Source organism: Alexandromys fortis, unplaced genomic scaffold, assembly GCF_014885135.2.
Source record: "Alexandromys fortis isolate MF-2015 unplaced genomic scaffold, M_Fortis_MF-2015_v1.1 scaffold_141, whole genome shotgun sequence".
NCBI lineage: Eukaryota > Metazoa > Chordata > Mammalia > Rodentia > Cricetidae > Alexandromys > Alexandromys fortis.
This window is the reverse complement of record NW_026068060.1, coordinates 3688668-3714741: the sequence shown is the minus strand read 5'-3', so window position 1 is coordinate 3714741 and position 26074 is coordinate 3688668. Positions and strand designations below refer to the sequence as shown.

The 26074-nt window shown below is 36.0% G+C and overlaps 1 protein-coding gene across 1 annotated transcript in view; it reads right to left on the bottom strand.

Moving 5' to 3' along the window:
- Nucleotides 1-26074, bottom strand: part of Ascc3 (activating signal cointegrator 1 complex subunit 3) — a 289294-nt gene that overhangs the window by 200813 nt on the left and 62407 nt on the right. Inside the window, exons 5-8 of the mRNA XM_050120173.1 lie at nucleotides 18358-18478; nucleotides 11846-12050; nucleotides 11010-11151; nucleotides 10284-10409 (exon numbers count right to left, since the gene is read on the bottom strand). Coding sequence (XP_049976130.1) covers nucleotides 10284-10409; nucleotides 11010-11151; nucleotides 11846-12050; nucleotides 18358-18478 — 594 coding nt within the window. The remainder of the gene's footprint in view (nucleotides 1-10283; nucleotides 10410-11009; nucleotides 11152-11845; nucleotides 12051-18357; nucleotides 18479-26074) is intronic.

Sequence of the window (26074 nt, the reverse complement as noted above, 5' to 3'; positions counted from 1 at the left end):
TGCTCCAATGTGGGTCTCTGTCTCTGTCTCCTTTCGTCGCCTGATGAAGGTTAATATTCAGGAGGATGCCTATATGTTTTTCTTTGGGTTCTCCTTCTTATTTAGCTTCATTGCATCATCTTGTAACGTCCCTTTCCTTATTCCAAACCCTTCCAGGTATGACAACCCCAACCTCTACACACACCCCACCTTGCACTCTTTCAACATCATGGCATCTATTATTTCTTTAGTTCTTATTGTTAAAAACACACCAACACACACACACACACACACACACACACACCTCTAAACATATACATAGAAAGTGATCAGAATGTTTATTGCTACCAGTAGGTATATGATTTCACAGCTGATTACTTGGTATTGGGGGCTCTTCCTTAGGAAAACTAGTTCTGTTTTTAACACTGTTTAGTTGCCTACAGTTCCTTATCTAAGGGTTGGGTATTACAAGATTTCCCCTTCCATATTAGAAAGTTTCACCAGCACACTTTCAATTATGCCCACTCTCACTATGAAATGCCTTCATGGACCTATGCCAACACGTGAAGTTCAGAGAGCGTCAACAGTTTAATCTTAGTTATAACTCTGACTTGCTTAGGTTTGCTTTCCGTGTCATTAGATAGAACCATCACAAGTGAGGATACTTTTACATCACCAGTCTTATAACTATATATACAAAGTTCATATGTTCAAAGCTCACACAGACCTGGAGGCTGACAAAGTGATGTGTCGCATGAACCTAATGTATTACTTTCATAAAGAAATAAGTCACGATAGCTATGTGTATATCTATCCCTCTAGGTTGTCATTTAAGTGTTGCAACCTAAAAGTTATTTAACTGGTCTTGACAATTAAAAAACGCATAGAAGCTCAACAACTATAGAATCTGCTGTCTGATAAACAATTGTGTGGCTGATAAGGACAATAAAATATAAGGAAAACAGCCTCTGTCAAATTCTGTTGCTGCCCAAAAGGAAATGTCATTGCTAGTTCCTGGCTCTTACCTGTGGTGTTAATTGGTTTTACTTGATTTTAACCTTTACTTTACTTCTACTAAGCTTGCTCAAAATCTTCAGAAAGGGGAAAGTATGGAAAAATACCATCCTCAAGATTCAAAAAGTTGGATAATATTAGGATTTAAGCTGGGCTATAGTGACACATGACTTTAATCCCAGCACTCGGGAGGCAGAAGCAGGAGGATCTCATAGTCTGGTCTACAAAAGCTAGTTCCAGGACAGGCTCCAAAAGTACAGAAAAACCCTGTCTTGAAAAACAAAAACAAAACAAAACAAAAAAGAAAACAAAAGATTTAAATTTTGATATGCTGATAAGGACAGCAGATAGGCAAATTGTATATCTTCACCTCTCCCTCTGACCCTCCAGATCCAAACCCCTGCTCATCCCCATCTCTGGAGAAGGACATGTACTACAGTTTCTTCTACCCTTCTGGCCCCGTCTCCAGTGGACCCACAGATCTTCCCCTCCTAACCTCCCCGCACCCACTCATTGCTTTACTCCTGCTCCCAATTCAAGCAGACACACACTGTAACCCACAAGCCACTCATGCCGGGGAAGCAGATAAGTTACATGCACTTCACCTTGACCCCCCACTCTCCAAGTCTCATCCCCAACTCAGCAGTAGATCTGTTGTGGACTCTGCTCATTCTCTTCCCCCAAAGGACTAAGCAGATCCTGGTGGAAAACCCTACCTTTGTCCTTCCTGTGGTCCTCTACAGCTCCATCCAGAGCCAGCTCCCTTTCCTAAGAATCAGCTCCCAATACCGAGAAACACATTTTACCTATAAACTGCTAAACTCACTACTGACTAAAAAGTGGGTCAAGACAGAATTCAAGAAAGAAATAAAAGTCTTTCCAAAATTGAATTAAAATGAATAAATAACATTCCCAAACTTATGGAACACAATGAGTGCAGTTCTAACAGGTAAATTCATAAAGTCAAGTGCCTATTAAAAAAAAATGAAGAGATCTAATATAAGCAACTTAACAGCACATTGCAATCTCAAGAAGAGGGGAAGGAAGAAGGGAAGGAGGACAAGGAGAGAGAGGGGGGGGGGAAATCATACCCAAAAGGAGTAGAGGGCAAGAAATAATCAAACTCGGGTCTGATATCAACAAAATAGAAACAAACAAATACCCATAACAAAGAAACAATGAAACAAAGCCATGATTCTTTGAAAAATCAATAAAACTGACAAACCATCCAAAATAACAAAATTAGATATGTAAAGGGAGACATAAGAACAGATACCAAGGATATACAGAGACTCATAAAGACATACTATAGAGAAAAGGGCTAGCCAAAAAAAAAAAAAAAAAAAAAAAAAAAAAAAAAAAAAAAAAAAAAAAAAAAAAAAAAAGCTAGCCAAAAAAAAAAAAAAAAAAAAAAAAAAAACCTACCCTGATCCTGAAACCAGAGCTAGTGAAATATACCTACCTGCTCTGGCTCTAACACCAGAGCCAGTGATAGAAACACACACTGTATATGAGCTCTGATCCAGTGAAAGAAATACTTTTAATCCTGAACCAAGAACCTGAAAAACATGCCCTGACTCTGAAAGCAGTGCCAAACAAACACATTTTTTTTTTTTTTTTTTTTTTGTCTCTAGAATCAGTGCCAGTGAAAGAAACACACCCTGGTCCTAAGATTAGAATCAAAAGGCTAGAAAGGACCAGTGAAAGAAACATAGTTTGGCCCTGAAACGCCCTGAAACCAGAACCAACTATGCCCCTGACCAACTGTAAAACTAAACCAACCAATCCCTGAGCATCCTGACTCTGAACCCAGAGTCAGTGAAAGAAACACACCCAGATCTGAAAACAGAGCCAGTAAAACACTTTTAGGCTTGAACCCAGAACCAAAGAAACATGCCCTGACTCTGAAACCAGAGTCAAAGAAATACATCTTGTCTCTAGAACCAGAGCCAGTGAAAGAAATATGCCCTGGCCCCTAAACTAGAGCTAAAATGTTAAAAAAACGGCCAGTGAAAGAAACAGAGTTTGGCTTTGAAACCAAAGCTAAATCTGCCCCTGAACAACTAAACTAACCAACCCCTGAGCAAAAAAACTATCCAATCCCTGAGAAGAAAAATTTCTCCCTGGGAAAATTCCACTCCCTTCGAAGCCCTATATAAGTCCCCCTTCCAGTTCAGGTGGGGCTGCTGCTCTTTCCCACTCTGGCAGAGGCAGCCACTCTCCTGGACTCCTCCTTTCCAAATAAATACCTTTCTCAAAAGAATCTTGGGTGAAGATCTTCATTCACTGGAGCTGAATTGAACATTGCTGAGACTTTAGGGTATAGTAGGAGCTGTTTGTTCGTCCCAGATGCTCAGAACCAAAATAATCACACAGAAACTGTATTAATTAAAACACTGCTTGGTCCATTAGCTCTAGCTTCTTATTGGCTAACTCTTGCATATAATTTAACCCATTTCTATTAATCTGTATATCACCATGAGGCCATGGCCTACCAGGAAAGTTTCAGCACGTCTATTTCTTGTGGCGGCTCCATGGCATCTCTCTGACTCTTCCCTCTACCTCCCAGCATTCTGTTTAATTTTCCCCACCTAGCTCTGTTCCCCTATAGCTCTGCTATAGGCCCAAAGCAGTTCCTTTATTCATTAACTATAAAAGCAACACAAAGACAGAAGGACCTTCCACACCATTAGGGGATTGAGCAGAAAAAAGAAAAAAGCAAACAAACAAACAAATAAAAATTAAACCAAAAAACAAAACAAAACTTTGCTGAGATGTTCTTTTTAGGAGGTTAAACAAGGCTGAACAACAACAACAAAAAAGTAACAACTTTTATTTTCTGCAGGGGTTTTGTTTGCCTCTAGCAGATTATAGTAGAAGAGGTACCATCTTGAGCCTCAGCATATAGCTCTGCTAGGACATTCCCTTAGGTGAACAAAGCAGAGCTAAACTGTAAGGCCTCTCTCTAGGAAAGAAACAGGATTGCTGTATCCTGTGAGGAGACTACCCTCCACTGCACCCCAGCTTCAGGAATTGCTTGACCTGCCGACAAATCAAAAATTCTTCTCTCTCCATGGCTGAACCACTCTATTGACGCTCCAGCCTCCAGAACTGTCCTGGAGTTCTACTTTCCTGAGCTGTCCTACTGAAGCTCTAGGTTTCACCTGGCTTCCTGACAAATCAGGACATCTTTCCCTCCAGGGCTGAGCTGCCCTATTGCAGCTCTACTATTGTGGCTCTACCTCTTCAGAGCTGTCCTATCGCAGTACTAGGTATAGCCTGGCTTCTGGAAAAGTCAGGATACTTTTGCAGCTCCAGAGCTCTTACTCTAGTCACACTAGCTTACACGTACTTTAAAAAATTGTACTCTACTGAATTGAAAATCTAAAAAAAAAAAAAAAAGAAAAGAAAAGAAAAGAAAAAAGGTAATTTTCTCAAAACATAACACTTACCAAGATTAAATCATAATCAGATAAGCTCAGTCACAGTCTCATTCTAAGATTCCTGGAGGCAGGATCACCATTTCAGATTGAGGTCAAGGTATGAGCCAGTGGCAGGCTGCTTTGTTTTTCAGATCTTCAGGATGAACCCAAATTTCTCTCTCTGAGCTTTTATTAATTGTGTTTTAGAAAGGAGTCAAAATATTTTTCTTTGCAGATGATATGATAGTACATGACCCTAAGATTTCTACCAGGAAACTACTTCAGCAAAGTAGATTGACAAAAATTAACTCACAAAAATCAGTAGCCCTCCTATATAAAGATGATTAATAGACTGAGAAAGATATCCAGGAAACAACACCTTTCATAACAGCCTCAAAAAGTATCCCAGAGTAACTCTATCCAAGCAAGTGAAAGGCTTCTATGATAAAAAAGGAAACTTTAAGGTATTAAAAAAATCTTAGAAGATATGAGAAGATAGATCTCCCAGGTTCATGCAGAAAAATGGTCATTCTACCAAAAGCAATGTACAGATGGAATGTATTCCCCAACAAAATTCCAACACAACTCTTCCCATGTGTTGAAAAGGCAGTTTGCAGCTTCATCTGAAACACAAATAACCCAGAAAAACCAATATAATCTTGAATGATAAGAACCGTGGGAGGTATCACTCAACCCAATTTTAAATTGTACTACAGAGCTACAAAGTAATAAAAACAGTAAAGTACTCCCACAGAAGCAGACGACACACTGATCAATGGAATGGAACTGAAGACCTACACATAAATCCACACACCTATGGACAACTGACAGGAATATTTTGCCTCCTGCCCCTTTCTGCTTCCTGACCCACCTGCCCTTTTCTCCATCGAGCCATTGGCCATCTTGTTTTCTTCCTCATCTTAGAGCCAGAAACAATAAAGGAAACGATCATGGACTAAACCGTGAATCAAACTAAGCCAATCCTTCTGTTAAGACATGTTTTTTAATAATTTTAATATAAATGGAAAACTGAACAATACACAGTTCATTTTGAAACTGTTTAGCCACTTGGGAAGTCAACATGGAGTATCTCAGAAAATTGGGATTCAATCTATCTCAATACCCAGTGATACCACTCTTGGGCATATACTCAAAGGATACTCAATCCTACCATGAGGACACTTGCTCAATGTGTCCATAGCAACATTATTTGTAATAATAGCTAGAACATAGATACAACCTACATGGTTTCCAAAGAATGGACAAAAAAAGTGGTACATTTACACAATGGAGTATTACTTAGCTGTTAAAAATAGTAACATCAAGAAATTTGAAGGAAAATGGACAGAGCTAGAAATAATCATCGTGTGTGGGGTAACCCAGACCCAGAAAGCAAACATAGTTATGTACTCACTCATATTATAGTGAATTTATATATCACATTTATAATGAATATTAACTATAAATAAAAAGATAACCATGCTACAATCCATCAACCCAGAGAAGCTTGATAACAAGGAGGGCCCAAGAGGGTAAGGTATGGATCTCCAGGGAAGGGGAAATAGAGAAGAACTCCTTAGTGGGGGAGGGGGTGGGGGGGATGGACATAGGAACTTGAAGGTTTGGGGTATGTGCAGAGTGTTATAGTGCTGAGATAAGGTGCTTTACCAGGTTGAATAGAAGCCTGATAAAAGGATGGACCCAGATAAGAATCTTGGGAGCATTGAATGCATAGCCTAAAATGGCCATGCCCTGTGATCTGATTGGCCACTACCCTGGTTGTCATCAGAGAACCTTCATCTGAAATGAGGAAGGCAGATTCAGAGACCCAGGGCCAAACATTAGGCCAAGCTTAGAGAGTCGTGTTGAGGAAAGGGAGGATAGACTGTAGGAAACATGGTGTCAGGGACATTGGAGGAACACCCACAAAAACAGCTAGCCTGGTTCATGGGACTCTGAACTTTTCACAGACTCTGAACCAACAACCAAGGAGCCTGCACAGGACTGACCTAGACTCACAGTTATATAGCTTGGTTTATTTTTGTGACTCCTGGCAATGGGAGCAGGGGCTGTCTCTGGTGATTTGACTGGATCTTGTAAACTCATTCTTCAAGTTGGATTGCCTTGAGAGGTGCTTGGTCTTACTGCAGCCCAATAGGTCATGCTTTACTTATGCCCATAGGAGGCCTGCCCCTTTCTGAGTGAATAGGGAGGAGGGGTAAATTGGGGGAGGCATAAAAGAAGGGGATAAGGGAGTGGGAGGAGAGGAGTGAGGAGAAGTTCCAGTTGGGATGTAAAATAAATAAATAAAACTTTAAAAAAATTAACTAAGAAAAAGTGATCAGGTAACCCTGACACACAGGATAAAAACCACAGTGTAACATAATAATATATTTATTATTATTATTATTACTCTGTCTTCTCTGTCTTTTGAAATAAAAATATATCTCCTACAAAACAGGTATCTCATCTAAAAGAATATGAAGTGGGCCAGGGAATGGATAAAATTAACACTCATCATTATTCTGTTCCATTCACAAAATCATGAGGTTGTAAAATGAAGCATTTGTATTTCTACATTGATTTTAATTTTATTTTTTGTACTAAAACCAGCAAGATTTTCTGGAAATTGAGAATTTTATCAAGTGAAAAGATCTGTTTACTGACCGATCTTTCTCTGTAGGTGCTTAAATGGCCAATTGCATTTCAAGACAAATTATTACCAAACGATAGAAAATGTTTTCCTTCTCTAACTGGGAATTACAGGGAGGGAAGGTATTATACTTTAATAAAGTGTCAAGTAAAAATGAGAAAGTTATTCAGCTATAATAGAAACTGGTGAAGCAGTAGCTAAAGCTAATGGAGTCCATAACAGTGTCCTAAGTAGATAGGCCTTATGTCCATCTAAGAAGAAGAAGAGGTACCTCTTTCCTCGGACATACAGAAAACAGACTACAAGAGGACATAAGAAAAATGCTGGAGATTAGATGCCTAGAAGAATTCTCATCAGAAATAACCTTCTAGCATTACCTGTATCTTCAGCTTATATCATCAGAACTCTGAGAAAAGAAAAAAGCAAATCTCCGCTCAAGCCAATCTATGGATTTTTCATGACAGTCTAAGTACACAAATAGGTTTTTAGAACACCAATAAACTACAGACAAAACAGGCATCTTTCAACAGTGGACTAGGTAACTGACTAGTGGTTTTCCATATCATCTGCAGGAAGAACAACCCCAAAAGATATCACATGGCAATGAAAAGAATCTGTGACTACAGTAGCTTCTGGCAGAGGCTATAGATAGAATTGACCAATTTATCACCAACATATTTTGAATTAATATTTGTTTAGAGATAAATATGTCAGAAAACAATGAACTGTGGTTCATTCATCATTATAGATAATAAGTTCAATTTTTATATAAAACATTAAAGATTTAATATGTAAAAACAATTTCTGAGATAGCTGCCTATGATTTAGTATAACTGTTTATATTCCTTATAATTATTTAATAAAACTGCTTAATTCTATAGGATCTCAGTGCTGGCTATCTTTCAGAATTATCTATAGAGTGTCAAACACTATCTTCACAACCTATGTGGGTTCCACCTTAGTGACTGGGAATTAATCAGCAGTCAAGGCTCTGAGACACTAAAAGGTTCTACAGGCAATCCTGACATACTGGATGAAAACCATCATACAAGCTGTTATAAGAACTCTGTTCTATTATAAAGCCTTATTGTATAAAACAACCTAAAATTTGCAATTTTAAGAAACTAATTTAAAATAAAAACATAAAATGTAATGTTGTATAATAATTAAAGAAATGATAAAGCAGAAAGAACAACTGACACAGAGAAAGTATTCCAGCATATGTATGCTGTAGGAAATCCTATAGCCAGTAGTTACCCACCCCCTGGGGCATGGCCACTTAAACTATTTAGGCCTATGTAAATCATGCGTCCCGCCTCTTTTCTGGCTGGGGGGGGGTATGGTTTCTGTTTTCCATTCCAGCTGAGGATTCTGATTCGTGAGTCTACCCATAAATAAATAACCTTCTATAATTCTCGATTTTAAGCTAGTATGGGATTTCTTTTAAGCATCCTTCTTCATGTGCAGGTATGTATTTGTGTATGATATAATTCCATTTAAAAAGACACAAATGTAAGTGTATATTGAAAGAATTTTGGTCATTCTGTAGGTATATTTTGTTACTTTATGCTCCTCTTCTGATTTGCCTGTATTTGATATTTCTGAATATCTATATATTACTTACATATTAAAAAGAAGCAGTTACAGTTTTGTTATTAATTAAAAAGAATTAATCACAATTTTTATTTCTCTCTAGTTCATTTAAAATATAATTGTATCATTTCCTCCCTCCAACTCCTGTCATGTCCCCACTTTATTCAATCCCTCTCAAACTCATGTTCTCTTTCTCTTTATACACATGCATACATATCTTTAAGATCTTTATGTCTATATGACTGCCAACATGCATGTTTGTGCATCATGTGTGCTTAGTACCCACAGAGACCAAACGGGCATTAGATCCTCTAGAACTGGAGTTACAGACATGTGGGTGCTGCAAATGAACCCCTGACCTCTGCAAGAGCAGCAAGTGTTCTCTTAACCAAAAGCTATCTTTCAAATCTCAAGCAACTGTATCCTCACAATGGAACAGATTAAATACTAGGGACACATTAAGTGATACTTTACTTTGAAGTAAAGCAAATGCTGATACAAGTATGCTATTCAGAAACCTTCTACAAGATTTAAATTTTCTCAATAATCAATTTATAGAAAAATAAAAGAACTTAGAATTTGTTCACCCAAGCAAGAAAGGTACTTTATTATATATGATGATCATTTGATATATCAATATATCACACCCTTAATATATTTAAGTAAGCTCATATGATGTAATTTAAAAAAACAATCAGCTGAAGGGTGCTCCTGATTTTTTTTTTTAATTCTTTACTCTTTTGGGTGACCTAACAACTGGTTCCCAGATTAATCATACACAGAGAGGCTTATTCTTAATTATAAATTATAAATGTCTGACTTTAGCTTGGCTTGTTTCTAAGCAGTTTTCCTTAAATTATAGCATCTACTTTTTGCCTCTGGGATTTTATCTTTCTCTTCTGTATATGTTACTTTCACTCTTACTCTGTGGCTGACTGGATGGCTGCCCCCTAACATCCTCCTCTTCTTGTTCTATCTTGCTCCTTCTTCCAGAGTTTTCTTTTATATATTCTCTCTGCCTGGCAGCCCTGCCTATCCTTTCTCCTGCCTCACTATTAGCCATTCAGTTTTTTTATTAGACCATCAGGTGTTTTAGACAGGCAAAGAATCACAGCTTCACAGAGTTAAACAAATGCAGCATATACAAAAGCAACACATCTTTACATCATTAAACAAATGTTCCACAGCATAAACAAAAGTAACATGGCTTAAAATAATATTCCATAACAGAAGGGCAGAGAAGATGGCTAAGACAGTACATGCTTACTAAAGAAGCATGAGTTTGGATACCCAGCACCTACATTTAAAATAAAATGGCACAGAAGCACACAACTTTTGTCTCGCTTGGGCAAGTGAGAAAAGCACTTGTACCCAAATGTGCATATACACACACATGAACATATACACACAAAAATTTAGCTGTAGTGACCAAAATGAACAAAAGATAAACAAACGTAATGCAAAGGCATATATGAAAGTGTTTGATGTATGAAGAAAGGAATGTATCCATTTTCACCATTTACACTCCAACAGCTTACTTCTTAAGCAACCAGTTATCTATCTATATTCTTAACTAGATTCATTGGCCAATGATAACTTCCATACTCAAAAGCTCATCTTACCTCATCTAAGTCTTGGATATAAACTGGCTTTTCCTCAAAGCCAACTGGCATTGGCTCACTATAAGGGATCCGTACTTCTTCATACAGCTTGGTATTCTCTCTTTGAATTCCTTCTGGTAAAATCATCTATAAGCATCAAAAATAAAATTCCAATAAAATAAAAACCACTGCTCTGGTAAGATTTTAGTTAAATTAGAGATGATGACAAAATGTTACTGGCTTTATGACAAAGTACTGACAAATAAATCCAGCTAATATAAAGGAAATAAATCTAAATGAGAGAAAAATAAACATGAACTACACCTACAGACATTCAGGAATCGGGTATCACAGAGCACAGTAAGGTGATGAACTGAAAGAACACACTAGCTACACAGTATTCTTGAGCACAAATGTTCTCTCATAACCAGAAAAAATATGTAATAGTCTAAGTTTAACCAGTCAATAATACAATGGATACAATTCATAAATACAAACTGAAATAATCAAAAACGTGAATATGTTCTAGATACTGACCATATTTAAATTTATTAAAATACAAAACAATTTAAATATATTTCAGGAACTTAAAAGATATACTGCAATATTCCATTTTCCTATTATTTTAACATATAATTTAGCATATTGTATCCAACGATAATATAGTCAAGGACATAGGAAAAATCTATGCAGGCATTTCCTCAGAAAATACCTGTTTCCATAAGTGGTTATTTTACAATGACATACCTTGGCACCAGCAATGAATGCTGATGTTTCTCGGGCCTTAGCCTGGGAATCATAAACATGGGGATAATGGACTTTTTCAGCTTCCATGTCTCTCTGCCTGCCCAGAATTGGAGCACTTCTAGCATTCAGAAGTGCCTGTTCTCTATAAATAAAAAGGTAAATAAATAAAAAGTCAAATTTGACACTATTACTTTAAAAATAAAATCATACACCTAAACGAAGCCATTATGATAGTTATTCTAGGTACTCCATTAAAAAGAGAGAACTTCAACTACAAAGGGAGATATTAGCAACCTAGAAGTCTTAGAAGAAATAAATATGCTTTAAGTATCCAGTTGCTACTTTTAAAAGAGGTTAGTAAGGATGGCTTACTAGTTTTTAACTGTAATTTTGCTACTGTTATGAATAGCAATGTAAATGTTTTGGAGATAGAGGTTTGCCAAGGGGTTGACAACAGATGGAGACCCATAGGTTCAAAACTGCAAATTTAAACAAATACTTCAATCATTTTCATTTTTTAACTTTTAAATAACAAGGAAAAAAACATATCATTAAATTGAAAACAAAAACATGTAAAACTATATCCATGTAGCAGTCATGTAACTTAACTGAAAAGTGTATACTGGGCAACTTAGACTAGCCTACCTCTACCTCTATAAATGAAATGTTTCACTTATATGAATTCAATCAAGACTTGCTCTAATTAAAAAGTGATTGTTTTATTTTGTCATAGAAAGCAAGGTTCTAAGAGAATCACCAAATTACTAAAAAACTAAAGAACAAATTACAAGTAAAATCACACCACTTGCATGTTTTCAGCACCTGACTTTTACTACCTGTGTATCCGGAGTTCCTTAGGATCAAAGGACAAAAGTCCTTCTCCAGAAACTTCCCCATCTTCTCCAGTCTTTTTTTGTCTGGAAATCCTTTTTTCTTCACGGCGATACAGTTTCATTAACTGTTTTTCTTGTTCAGACTGAATAGTGACTTGACATCCATAATTAGGCTTGGCATTGTCACCTAAAAGTTTTTTACAACTATCTGTAAAGTAATTAAAAAATATAATGAATTATAAATCTCAGACATGACCTTTATGAAAACCATTTTCCACCACAAAGACATAACAAAATCCAATTCTCTAACAACTCACTTTTTATAGTTGATTTACTCAATTACATATTTTTAAAACATTAAAAACATGGTATCTACATAGTATTGCATAGTAACTTAAGAAAAATCAGCAAAAGTTTCTTTTTAATGATTCAATACTGTAAGGGATACTGGGATCATTTAATTTTTCATATAACATCAAAATGACAAAAATTAAATTTCATATTTTATAATAATCTGTTCATAATTTCAAATATATACTTATCAATTTTTAATTAATTTACTATTTCTGTGATAAAATAATAATGTTATATATTAAATACAACTTTCCTCTAAGTAATTAGCCTTGCTATTCTAGGTTATCATACATTTACTACTTTTCACAGCTCAGGATATATCCACAGACAGTGGTCAAAACAACATTACTGTCCACCTTCTTATAGAAACGCAAGAGAACTAGATCAACCAAAGCTTACTGTTTATTAAAGTATGAGTTAAGTTTGTGTGTAGTCACCTCAATTTTCAGGATGTTTTTCCAACAGGATTACCTTCTGTGGCTATTTATTTATTTATTGGGTTGGTTGGTTTGGTTTTTTGAGACTGGCTTTCTCTATGTAACAGTCCTGGCTGCCCTTGCATCAGCATTGTAGACCAGGCTGGCCTTGAACTCACAGAAATCCACTTGTCTCTGTTTCCCGAGTACTGGGATTAAAGTAAGTGCCACCACCACTCCATACCTTTTGTTTTTAAAGTCTTTCTGAGTCCCTACAGTCCCAAAGGAACTAACAGAACTTCCACTAAAAAGGAGTCAACGTCAGTAAGTATTTACAATATTGAGAACGTGGCACAACGAAGCTAGGAAGACAATACCAAATGAGACTTATCTGTACTCTGAACAGAGCGCAGGTACAACGTATTTTATCAAATGGCAAAAATTCAAATTAGAACAGGGAAGGTATTAAACAAAGCACCAAGACAGTAAAATGTGGTTCAAATTTATTCTTAGTCAAATCTTAAAACTTCTCACACACTGCATCCTTACATAACTTAGAGTAAACCTTTTTAATTCTCAATCACATAAAATAATCTAAAATGTGGCTTTATTAGCATTAAAACGTATTTTTCAAAAGCATAAAAGATGAAAGACTTTGACCTATGATAAATTAAAATTTTATGTCTCTAACAAAAATTTTGTTCTATTTGTCTCATATACCTTACTTTCTACGCAATAGCATATAATTTATAATTAACTTTCAATGCCAAAAAATCCAGATTGTGAATGTTTTCACATGTACAGAGAACTAAAAGAAAAGTGAAATTGTCTGCAAAATGACATCCTCTTATTTCAATGTATGGTTTTTGTGTTTTGTTTTGTTTTGTTTTTAGTTATGCTATCTGTAAAGACAGACAAGCAGAAACAAAATAAATAACCGCAATAACAACTATCACATATAATGTTACTCAAGAGTAAAATAGAAATTTATGTTTTTATAAAACCATATTATGCTAGAAAAGAATCATGTATAGTCTTCAAAGATGAGTTACCAATGGTCACGTCAGAGGAGCAGCAGAAGGCAATTAAGCTTCAGAAGTTTGGCTTACCAGAATGTAAGGCACTGATAGGTGAATCTCTGATACAGGAGGCCCCAAGGGCTTCGGTTCCAGAATGCCTCTTGCAACTACTGTGCCTTTTCATTTTTGCCACTGACATTTTTGCCTGGGATCTGGCATAATGTGAATGGCTGTGGGGGGATCCCCACTGCCTTTAATGTAGTGTGATTAGCTCATGAAATATCCCCATTCTATTGTGCATTTTTACCTGTGAATTATTATAAAGATGATTTTCTCTTAGGTTATACTGTTTAACTGAATTAATGACTTTATACCCAGGTCCACATCCAGGACTTGGGAGTTGCCCCCCCCCCATCCCCTGAAACATCTATCTGTGAGCTGTTGGGGCACGTGAAGGGACTAACTGGTCCTGAGGAATGGTTGCCATGCTGTCTGAGAGAAGTTTCAGTGAGGGTCCAGTACTGATGGTGTACCAGAAGCCAGAGGCCTTGAATGAGACCAATAACTCATAGCAATGAATATTTGTGATGAAAGCTATTTAGGCAAAAGGATATACTGCATGACACGCTGCAAAATGAGTATGTGATGGAGAGAAAAAGATGGAGGCATAAAGCGTTTTTTTTTTCTTTCTTTTCTTTTGAAATCTTCTTCGGTGGGGGCAGGCTACAAGGATGGTGGATGGACATGGAAGGACTACGAAATGAGTGAGATTGCGGTGCATGATGTATTAACTCCCAAGAATCAATAAAAATTATGGTAATTAAAAATATTCAAGATAAAGTTTTCTGCTAAAATAAGAAAAATGTTCAAGAATATAGCTAGTTATAAATAGAAGCAACATGAACAACAATCCTATAAAGAATAAAAGTAAAAGCCATGTGAGAAGAGTAGAAAACATTTCTGGTCAGATACATAAGTGTATCTCAAATACACTTTAAACAATTTAAATTTAGTTTGGGACTAGGAAAGGAGCTCAATGATAGAATTCTTGCCGAGCATGTGTGAAGCCCTAAGTTCAATTTCCAGCACAGAAAAAAATTAATATTTAGTGTTGACTAAAAAGAACATTGTTTCTATGTTATCATTATAAAACAAAATATGTAAAATGAGAATAAAATATGATCATAACTGGAATTACTAACTACTCTCTGACTCACTACAGCTTTTAAAAACTGTGAAACTATAATTCATGTTTATGTTGGTAGTAACATTTAGAATACTAACCAAGATAACACAAATTTTTCAGAGCTTATAAATTTCAGGATTGAAGTATAAAATACTGTTACTTATGAAAAAACAGTTTACAAATAAAGAGGGTTTAACTGTTCTTAAATGCTGCTGGTTCCCCCAGTATTTTGGATTTTATTAATTTTATTGAAAGGTACATTTCTTAGTTCCAGATATAATGGTAGTTGGTTAAATTACTTCTATCCACTTAAATCAATGTTTCCAAAATTGAAGCATTACCAGCATTTTGAAAGAATTGAAAAGGAATAAATGAAACAAGATTTACAAGGTTAAAATACACTGTTCCTTGGTTTATTTTTTGTGGGAATGTACATGTCAAAATGGCTACAGTCACTCTGGGTGGACTCAGGCTGCACAGTGCAACACGGAGCTGCCTACAATTTATCAGTGCAGATCTTATATTCAGGGCCAGCAGGAGAACTGTTATAAGAATTCAGTCCTATAGGTCAATGGTATTGGGGTGACTTACCCCTATGGACATGGTCTTCTCTGGGTACATGATCAGATAAGAACTGAGGGTAAGGGTCATGTGCTCCCTCTGGGACAATGAGGGAATTGGCAGAGCTACATCTTGGCCCTTGATGAACGGAGGTCATGAAGTTATTATAGTGCAGCAGCAGAGAGCTGATTCCCTAGCGGGATAGGCAGAGCAGCTGGTGATGTGACTGGACTCCTCCTTCTCTGTTTTGGAATCTTTGTCCACAGATTTGATATAATAAAAGATAAAACAGTCTTAAAAATTTCTGCTTTGGAGAATCTGAACACTACCTTTGTGGTCTTATAATTATGGAGATGCCTCCTTAACTTCCCTTAAGACGCTGCAGAAGAATTCTTGCAAATCTATTCCTTTTAAAACAAAATTCTACATTAGAAAAAGTGGCAGTTTTATAAAAATAGTCCATAGTAAAAGCTTCTGGAGTGTTTTATAAAGCCTGAACTAAGTTTAGTACAAAAAACAAAATTTTCATCCAAAGTAGAAATAAATTTTCTCAAATGGAAGTAGACTGAGACAGAAATTATGTAGAACTTTTATTATGGATACAAGCCATCTATTCTCTATAAAAAATAGTAAAGATAACAAATTTTTAAAACCTGTGGTATCTGGTTTATATAAAACACCTATAAGCTTAAATGTAGTTCTCATATAGCAATAAAAATCCCTCCTCTAAATTAGGTATTACTTGGCTATGGGTGTCAATTAACCATTTACTATTTAAAATATTACCCCTGATAAAGCCTTAAAAGGGCATTTGTAAAATGTTGGTTTTTATGTAATCCTTGTAATTGTTTAAATTTTGAGATTTAAATTACGTGATTCACGGTTTTCAATACCACTTACATTGGTCTTAAATCAGTGTTAAAATGAAGGTTCACAGTTTTATTTCACATTCATATGTACGGCCTGGAACTGAATGTTTTGTGGGTATCTTAGGTTTTTCTTGCTGTGAAGAGACACCATGAACATGGCACCTCTTATAAAGAAAACATTTACTTGGGGTGGCTCCCTTACAGTGTCAGAACTTCAGTCCATTATCTTCAGGGCTGGGAACTTGTCGGCTTACAGGCAGACAGACATACGGCAGGAGCTGAGACTCCTACATCTTGACTCAGAGGCAATAGCATGGCGAATGACTCATGGGGTGGTTTCTGGGTCTAAGAAACCTCAAAGCCTGCCCCCTTAGTGACATATTTTCTCCAATAAGGCTAAACCCACCGCCAACAAAGCCACACCTCCTAATTGTGCCACTCCCTATGAACTTATGGGGGCCAAATATATTCAAACCACCACAGTGGGTGAATTAGAATCCAAGTATAGAATCAAATCTAACTATCCTTAGAATCAGTTTTCCCAACTTCAACTTAGGCCATTATGAGAACCTGATGATGGACTTGAGATTTCATAGCTTAAATCCTGTGCCATCGATCGGAAACTCACAGTGAGAATTGAAAAAAAAAAAAAAAAAGACTTCAGTACACAGGTTCTGTTGCTGCTGCTGCAATCCTATACTGCTTAAGCAAACAGCAAAAAATGCGATGTAACAGAATTTTGCCTAAATACTCTTGGCTGCTAATGGTAACTAGGTGATCTCTAAGATGTATGATTTTGCATTTACTGCAGGAAAGAGAGGAGCCTATGAATGTCAGAGAAGATCCCAGGGAGGACCAAGTTTCTAACAATTGTAATTCTATCCCAGCCTTCTAAGAACATTTATAAGGATTAGAGAAGATTCATAAGTAATTTTGGATTTAAATCAAGGCTGTTTCCATCAGGCCTTTTTAGTGCCGTCACCAGGAAAAAAATGAAATGACATAAATAGAAAGTAAGCATAGCGCAAGCAACAATAGACATTAAAAGTATAAAATTCCATATAGTCTTATTATTTTTTTAAAAAAAAATCCCAGTTAATAAGGCTGGCAAGGAAAATTTGATTAAAAGTTTCAAGAAATTTCATTTTTACTTTGCTATTTGAAACCTGAGTCTGGCAGCCCTATGGACAAGATACCTCCGGTAGCTTTTATTTTATTATTTTGTTTCTTATCCAACTGTCCCTAATCTGGGGGAAGTTTAAATACAAACAATACATGGTGTTCCACTTCCAAGTGTGATAGTAGCATAGCAGTTGTAAGGGTGACTGTCAGTGTTCTTACCTGTACTCATAAGAGCTTACAGGGCATTGCCCCGAGGTACACAATTTCTTAAGCTTGTTAAGGAAAAGGCTTAAACAGTGTTCTTGTTGTCTTTTCTCTCTCCTCTCTCTCTCTCTCTCTCTCTCTCTCTCTCTCTCTCTCTCTCTCTCTCTTCTCTCTCTCTCTCTCCCTTCCCACCTTCCTCTCTTGTGTGTGTGTGTGTGTGCGCGCGCGCATGTATATGTGTGTGTGTGTGTGTGTGTGTAACGAATAATGGAACAAAATGCTAATGAGAGGTAAAACTACATAAGTACATGTCAAGTATTTCAAGAATCTACTGTATTATAATTTAACAGGTTTGAAAATGTTTAAAATAAAAAGTTGGAAGCAAGCTATAATACTACTGGGCACATAGTAAATAATATATGTATTCATGCTTTTAAAAAATTCTTCCATATTGCTTAAGATGCCAATCGTCCCCCGCAAAAAAGTGCTATGTCCAAACACTAATATATCCTATTGGTGTCATTTATGTATGTTTTATGGTCTGCTTTGTCTCAAAGGTTCATTAGCCAACAAATCTTTTTTAAAACACATTATTTTTTAATTTCATAGAGCTATAAAGAAATATGACCATATCTAGCCCCATTACTCCTCTCCATCTTCCTCCATAGCCTTCCAACATACCACATTCGAAACTTCATGTTTTTCAAATAATTCACTAAGTCCAGTTATTAACTAGTGCATACACAGGTTTAAATATAAGCTGAAATTCCTACTGAACTCTTACCTTGAAGAACCTGAAACTTATGATCATTTGAAGAATTAAGAAATCGATCTACAATTGTAATTCTGTTCTGGAGAAGCTTCTCAATCAGATCGAGTCCTTCAGGTCCCAGCAACTCAAAAAGCTTTATAAGAAAATAACAAAATGAACTTTTACTCATTAACACCCCTTACAATAAGATGATGAGGTCAAACTAATCATATGCAGTACACGATATTTAAAAAAGAAATCAACTTGTAAAAGAAAATTCTCTATCTACAATGGCAAAGAATGTCCAGAACCTGTATAAAGACTACTTATTATTACATACTTAAAGATCATGATTCTGTTTTTAAAAACAATTATAATTTTAATATGTAACTTCATCACAGAATAAATTATTATTCTTAAGTTTTCTCTGGTATAATCAATGAGATTCTAAAATTTAATTTACTTTCCAACATTTTTCTGGCCTTTACATAGACTGCATATTACTAGCTACCCAAATAAATTAGAACATTTAAATCAATTATGATTGGTTACCAAATTTTACAGGTATTTATAGAACAAATCTGTACTCTGAAACACAGTTCAGAAAAGTTCTCATGCAAATATTACTTGCCTATGCAGAAATTGTCAAAAATCAATTTGGTTTCAGACATGGAAGAAAAACAAATGTTAGGGTTCAGAGTTTTCAACTAGCTCAATATATAGCATGCCTCTTCTAGAAAGGATTCAGGCTTCCTCAAGTATGAGTTGAAATGACATATATACACTATTTCTTTTTCAAAATGTTACACTCTACACTCCCATGTTAGGAAGTTACATTAATCAAATTCTTTTATTATAGAATCCATATATAAAATCATAAGACAAAAACTTATGCTGAGTATATATGATTTATTAAATATAAAGTATTTTTGCTGTTTAATGAAGTTATATAAGCAAAAGGAAAATAAAACAGTATGAATTATGAAGAATGATCCTGTCTTATCAACTCTAAAGGTATCAACAGTATACAAACATTTATTATATGTCAAAACTATGATTAGCAGATCTACAAGATCTGGCCTGACAAACATTTCAAATTCAAGTACTAACATTACTTGATTTTATAAAACCTAAACTTAGGAAATTTACACCTGTATATCCAAGGTTAAACGGATAATAGAAAAGCAAACTTTGAAGCGATAACTCTCTGAATCTGAACACAATTGGAGTATTTTACAGAAAACTATTGTGATATGCACGAACAGAGATACGCTGTCCAACTAGCAGTATCAGGTAGGGTTATATCTAAAACACAGAACTAAGAAGTGATCACTGATTTCAGGAGAGCCCAGATTACATAGCAAGCTCCCCTGGACAGAAAATAAATCAGGGATTTTTGTTGTTGATAATGACAGTTGCTAGGACTTTTAAAACTTTATGGGCTATCTGGACATACTGAAAATGGTTAGCATGTAAGAATAAGAAATATAACTAAATTCTCATAATAATTCTAAGTAACTGAAAAAAATACTGACATATAAAAAGCTGAAAACAGACAAATGACCAAGGAAAAATTAATAGGACGCAGAGAATTAGAAGGAGGAAACAGTTGGGCTGCAATAAACAAACAAACAAATAAATAATCACACAGGATTCCTGCCACCTGATTCCAGGCCCCATATCTGCTTCTCCCAAAGATCAGGCTAGCATCCTGAACCCAGTTGACAATGCCCCCAAACCTGCCCTTGCCAGTCCAATATAACTCCAACAGTCCCAACTCTCTTTTTCACCACTTCCAGGAATGATATTTAATTTGTATTTTAATAAATAAAGCTTGCCTGAAGATCAGAACACAAAACAGCCATAATGGTCAGTCATACAGGCCAGGCAGAGGTGGCATACACTTACATAGAGGTCAGGTGGTGGTGGTGCACAGTTTTAATACCAACACTAAAGAGGAATATAAACCAAGTTGAGATAGGAACTAGCTCTTTCAATCTGAAGGTTTTATAGAGGTAAGAGCTCTCTAGTGGCTTGGCTGTTTTGTTTTTCTGATCTTCATGAACAAGACAAGGCTGTCTAGCTAGAACAATAAGGCAACCAAAAGAGATTAAAAGGGAATCAAATTGGAAATTAAGAAGTTACTACCAGGTCAAATGATAGTATACATAAGCAACCCAAAAAAAAAAAAAATTCAACCAGGAAAATCCTACAGCAGATAAACACCTTTAGTGAAGTGACTGAATATATGATTAACTGAAAAAAAAAAAGTAGTCCTCCTATATACAAACAATAAAAGGGCTGAGAAATAAATCAGAGAACCAACATCCCTCACAATTAGCTAAAATAATATACAATATTTTTCATTATTCTAACCAAGCAAGCAAAGAACCTATATGGCATGAACTTCAAATCTCTGAAAACAAAAATTTCATAGGATATCAGAAGATAGATAGATCTCCCAGGCTCATGAACTGGAAAGAATAATATTGTAAAATGGTACCATCTTTCCAAAAGCAATTTATGGATTCAAAGCAACTCCCATTAAAACACCAACACAATTTTTTACAGAGCTTGAAAGAACAATATTCAACTTCATATGGAAAAATCAAAAACCCAGGATACCTAAAACCATCCTATACAATAAAAGAACTTGCAGAGGTATCACCATCCTAGATTTCAAGCTCTACTACAGAGCAATAGTAATAAAACGAACACGTTTACTGGCATAAAAGCAGACACTTGGATCAATGGAATCAAATTGAAGGGTCAGAGGTAAATCCACATCCTTATGGACATCTAATTCTCAACAAAGAAGCCAAAATTATACAATGGAAGAAAGAAAGCACTTTGAACAAATGGTATTGATCTAACTGAATGTCAGCATGTAGAAGAATGCAAATAGATCTATATCTATCACCCTGTATAAAACTCAAGTCCAAGTGGATAAAAGACCTCAAAATAAATCCTGATACACCAATCCTCATAGAACAGAAAGTGGCAAGAGCCTTGAATACATTATTGGCACAGGATAGAGAATCCTTATTAAACCACCAATAGCATAAATATGAAGATTGACAGTTAAGAAATGGGACCTCATGAAACTAAAAACTTCTTTGTAAGGCAAAGGACACAGCAGTCTCCAGAATGGGAAAAGATCTTCACCATCCCCACATGTGGCAGAGGGTTGATCTCCAAAATAAATAAAAAAACTCAAGAATACTGACATAAAAAAATAGTGGAGTGCAGATCGAAACAGAGAGGAGCCAACCAATGACTGGCCCAGCCTGTGACCCATGACAGGAGAGTGAGTGCACCCTTGACACTGAAGCTGATGGCCCAGAGATCCACGATAAAACCAAATAGCCTGGGAAAAATGTCAATGTAACGATGCCTAACGATATTCTGCTATACTCATAGATAGGCGCCTAGCTCAATAGTCATCAGAGAGGCTTCATCCAGCAACTAATGGAAAGAGATACATAGATCCACTGCCAACATTGGGCAGACTTGGAGAATCCTGCAGAAAAGGGGAAGAAAGGATTGAAGGAGCTAGAGGGGTCAAGGAAATCATAAGAAAACCCAGAGAAACAACTCACCTAGACTCATAGGGGCTCACAGAGACTTGGAGCCTACATGGAACTGACCTCAGCCCTCTGCATAATGTGACAGTTATGTAGCTTATTCTTGTGGGACTCCTAACAGTAGGAGCAGGGACTGTCTCTGACTCTTTTGGGGCCTTTTGGGACTCTACTCCTCACTGGGTTGCCTTTTCCAGTCTTAATACAAGGGGAAGTGCTTAGTCTTACTACAACTTGATATTGTCAATATCTGGTGTAGGAGGTCCTTTTGTCCATGGGTTGCATTCATTGGTTAATGAATAAAGAAACTGCCTTGGCCTGTTGATAGGGCAGAACATAGGTAAGCGGGGAAGACAGAACTGAATGCTGGGAGAAGGGAAGAGTCAGAGAGACGCCATAGATCCGCCTGAGACAGATGCTGGAAATTTTACCTGGCAAGCTACTGCCACATGGTGATACACAGATTAATAGAAATGGGTTAAATTAAGATGTAAGAATTAACCAATAAGAAACTAGAGCTAATAGGCCAAGCTGTGATTTAACTAATACAGTTTCTGTGTGGTTATTTCGGGGCTAAGCTAACCAGGCAGCCAGGAAAAACAAGTGGGCCCTTTTCCTACAAATGTCCATGGGAGGCTTGTCCTTTTCTGAATAGAAATGGAGGAGTGGATGGGGAAAGAAGAGGCAAGTAGGGGGAGTAGGAAGAGAGATGGAAGGGGAAACTTCAGTAGGAATGTAAAATAAATTTTAAAAAAATTAACAAAGGATCCATGTTTTTGTCACATTACAATAAGCAACTAATAAGAAGCACCCTGTAAAATACCAAGAACTTACTAAGCATTCCAATATTTCTTTAGAGATCTATAACGAAATTGCAACTGCATAAACATTTAAGAAACAGTGGGCACTAAAATCAAAAATACATTCACACAGAAAATAGTCTAGCTTTATTGGGAATGTACCAAGAAAATAAAAAAACACTTTCTAAAATATATGTGAAATGCTTACTTTTTATTAAGAATAGTAAGTACCCACCTTAGTGGAAGCTATTCATGAATATCATGAAGACTGTTTCTATGATCATAACCAACTTTCTAAGAAGAGATTAGAATGTCTTCTTATAAGTTATGTTTTTAATATCTATTATTTGCTTTTGAACAAAGTATTGAAAGCTTCAACTTCTTAATGTCCTCTCATGAGAAAAGTTTCTTAATCATTACATCTTACATGAATCTAGGGACTGATGCTTTTCTTTCCAAAGCGACTGATTTTTCCTCTGAGTACTAACTGTGAAACTATCCATAGCTTTTGAGATATCTCTGATCGCATCTCTGTTGCTTTTCTTGTTTCTAATTTCCCAGATTTCATCTATGGATCAGGGAAGGCCATTCATGAATTCTGCTCTCCCCTCCAACAAATATATTTACTGGAATTTCAGGTATACAGCCATGCAGGTGACCACAGGGACTTCACACTGTATAGCTGAGGACTCAATGACCCCACACACTCTAGTCTAAATGTCACCTGCTAGCACAAGTATCATATTACTTTGCACAAAATCTAGGGCTACTAACTTAGGAAGGGAAAGAATTCGTTTTGGCTCACAGTTCTAGTAGCACTATGATTTTGGCATCCAATAAAAGTAGTACATTACAAAAGATTCCATAGGACAAGACACTATCACCATGATCCAGATCACTGAGACAGACAGTGAGACATGTATGGGCTCCCAGACTCTTCTTTAAGGGTACTCTCAATACTTACAGACCTCCCATAGTCTTTACCTCACAACAGCACTGCCCTGGTGACACAACGGTTACCACTTGAACTTCTGGAGACACAACCCATACTCAAACTGCAGTATATTGCACCTGACAGTGCATTCACTGTCATGCAAGGAATCAAACATCCAGAAGTTTTTCCACAACCAATTGATTAAAATGTTTGCAATAGTACCTACCACATAAGTGATCAGCAATAGTTAGCAAATATATCTGTACCAAGTCAGTAGTCAGGGTGATCCTTTTACAATAAGGTTATATTAAAAAAGAAGAGGAGGAGGATACTTTCCAAGTACATATTAAAGGTATAATTCTTACTTATGTTCAGTGGTATGCACATAAACAGGGAGGATAAACATCAATAGTCTAATTATAGTACCACATGTTTCACAATGGTGCTCTTTTTAGTCGAAGCAGAATATTAATAAGAAAACAGCTATTTGGTCAATACTACAAACCAACTAAGTCTAACAGGGTTCTATCTAACTGATCATATGACAAGAGAAGAACACACTTTCTTTTCAAATTTGAATTAAATGTTTCCCGCGACAGGTCATATGACAAGTTCCAACAAAAACCACAAGGTATTTCAAAGAGAAATAATCCAAACTATGTTTAGTAAACATAATTAAATAAAGCTAGAAATCTATAAGACAAATCTAAAGAATTTTCAAATGTGTGATAAATAAACAGAAAAAAGCAATTGGTCAAAAAAGTTATGAAAATATAAACATACACTTCAGGATGCAAATACAAGTAAGATAGCTGGAGGTAGGTATTATCAAGTTCACAGGATTGAAAAAGTCAAAGAGTAAATGCAGAGCAAATTTTATTTAATGTAGTTAAAACAGGACTTAAAAGGAAATTTATGGCCATACATTCCCTTTTAAAAAGCACCCAAGTCAAGAATTTCATTTTCAACCTTAAGATACCAGAAAAAGGAAATAATAAGCACTGAACAAAAATGAACTAGAGCACAGACAAGCAATAGAGAGAATCAAGAAAACCAAGAACTTTAAAACTTTACCTAGATTTAACAAAGTGGGAAAATGACTGAAATATATTTTATATGACACAGTGTTGGAGGAGGGCGCCGACTGTTGGTTCCCAGCCACATAGCTCTGAAATAATCCCACAGAAACTGTATTAACTAAAACACTGCATTGGCTCATTAGCTCTAGCTTGTTACTGGCTAACTCTTACATATTAATTTAACCCATTTCTATTAATCTGTGCATCACCACGAAGTCATGGCCTACCAGCAAAGTTTCACCATATCTATCTCTGGTGATGGCTCCATGGCTTCTCTCTCTGACTCTGCCCTTCTTTCTCCCAGCATTCAGCTTAGTTTTCCCTTCCTACCTAAGTTCTGCCAAAGCAGTTTCTTTATTCATTAATGGTAATCGCAGCACACACAGAGGACCCCCAATTTAACAAAGATATAATGTCCAAAAACTAACTCAAAATCTTACAGATTATCTATATAGACTTGTACCAAGGGAAAGGATGATTAGTGACCAAACCAGTCAACACAATGTCCAGGTTCAGAATTCTATGGTAGTAAACCAATATATGAAGAAATTAAATTCTACTCATGACTTCTACTAATCTTTTTAAAAGGTTAACACCAGTTCTTAACAAATGCACAAAATACAAACACAAAAACATTTCTACGCTGATTTTTCAAAGCCAATACTAGTACCAAAAACCAAATGTTTAACAAGAAAACTATAGGTCAATGACTTAGAAATATGGGAACAGAATATCTATGAAATACTTTCAAAATAAACCCAATAACATATTCAAATGCTTCAACTTAGATTAAATCAATAGACAGATAACAGATGATAGACATCATGATGGACTGAAATCAATACCAGCAATACAAGGCTGACTCAACAGAAAAAAACCAACCAATATGATACCTTATCAATGAAATTAAATCAAACTGTGCAATTAGTTAAACAGATGAGAAAAAGACAATTTTATTCTTTTGTAAATAAAAAAATACTCCAGCAACTATAATAAAGTGAGTTCTACAGCTTCATAAAGGTAACCTAAGAAAACTCACAGCTAACTATAATATCATTTCATAACAGTGAAATAAAAGCTTAGCCATGAAGAGCAGAAATAAGACAAGAAAGTCTCAACTCACCACTTCTATTCAACACTGTAGGGGAGGTTCTAGCCAGGGCATTTAGGCAAGAAAAAGATACAGAGGACATCTAGATAGAAAGAGAAGAAACAAAACTGTTTTATTCACAGAAGACACAATCTTGCCTAGAGAAATGCTGTGGGAACTACTCTGTCTTCAAAATTTCACAAGGTAAGATCAGATATAAAATTCAACTGTATCCTGTACTGAAGCTGAATAATCTGAAAAAGATA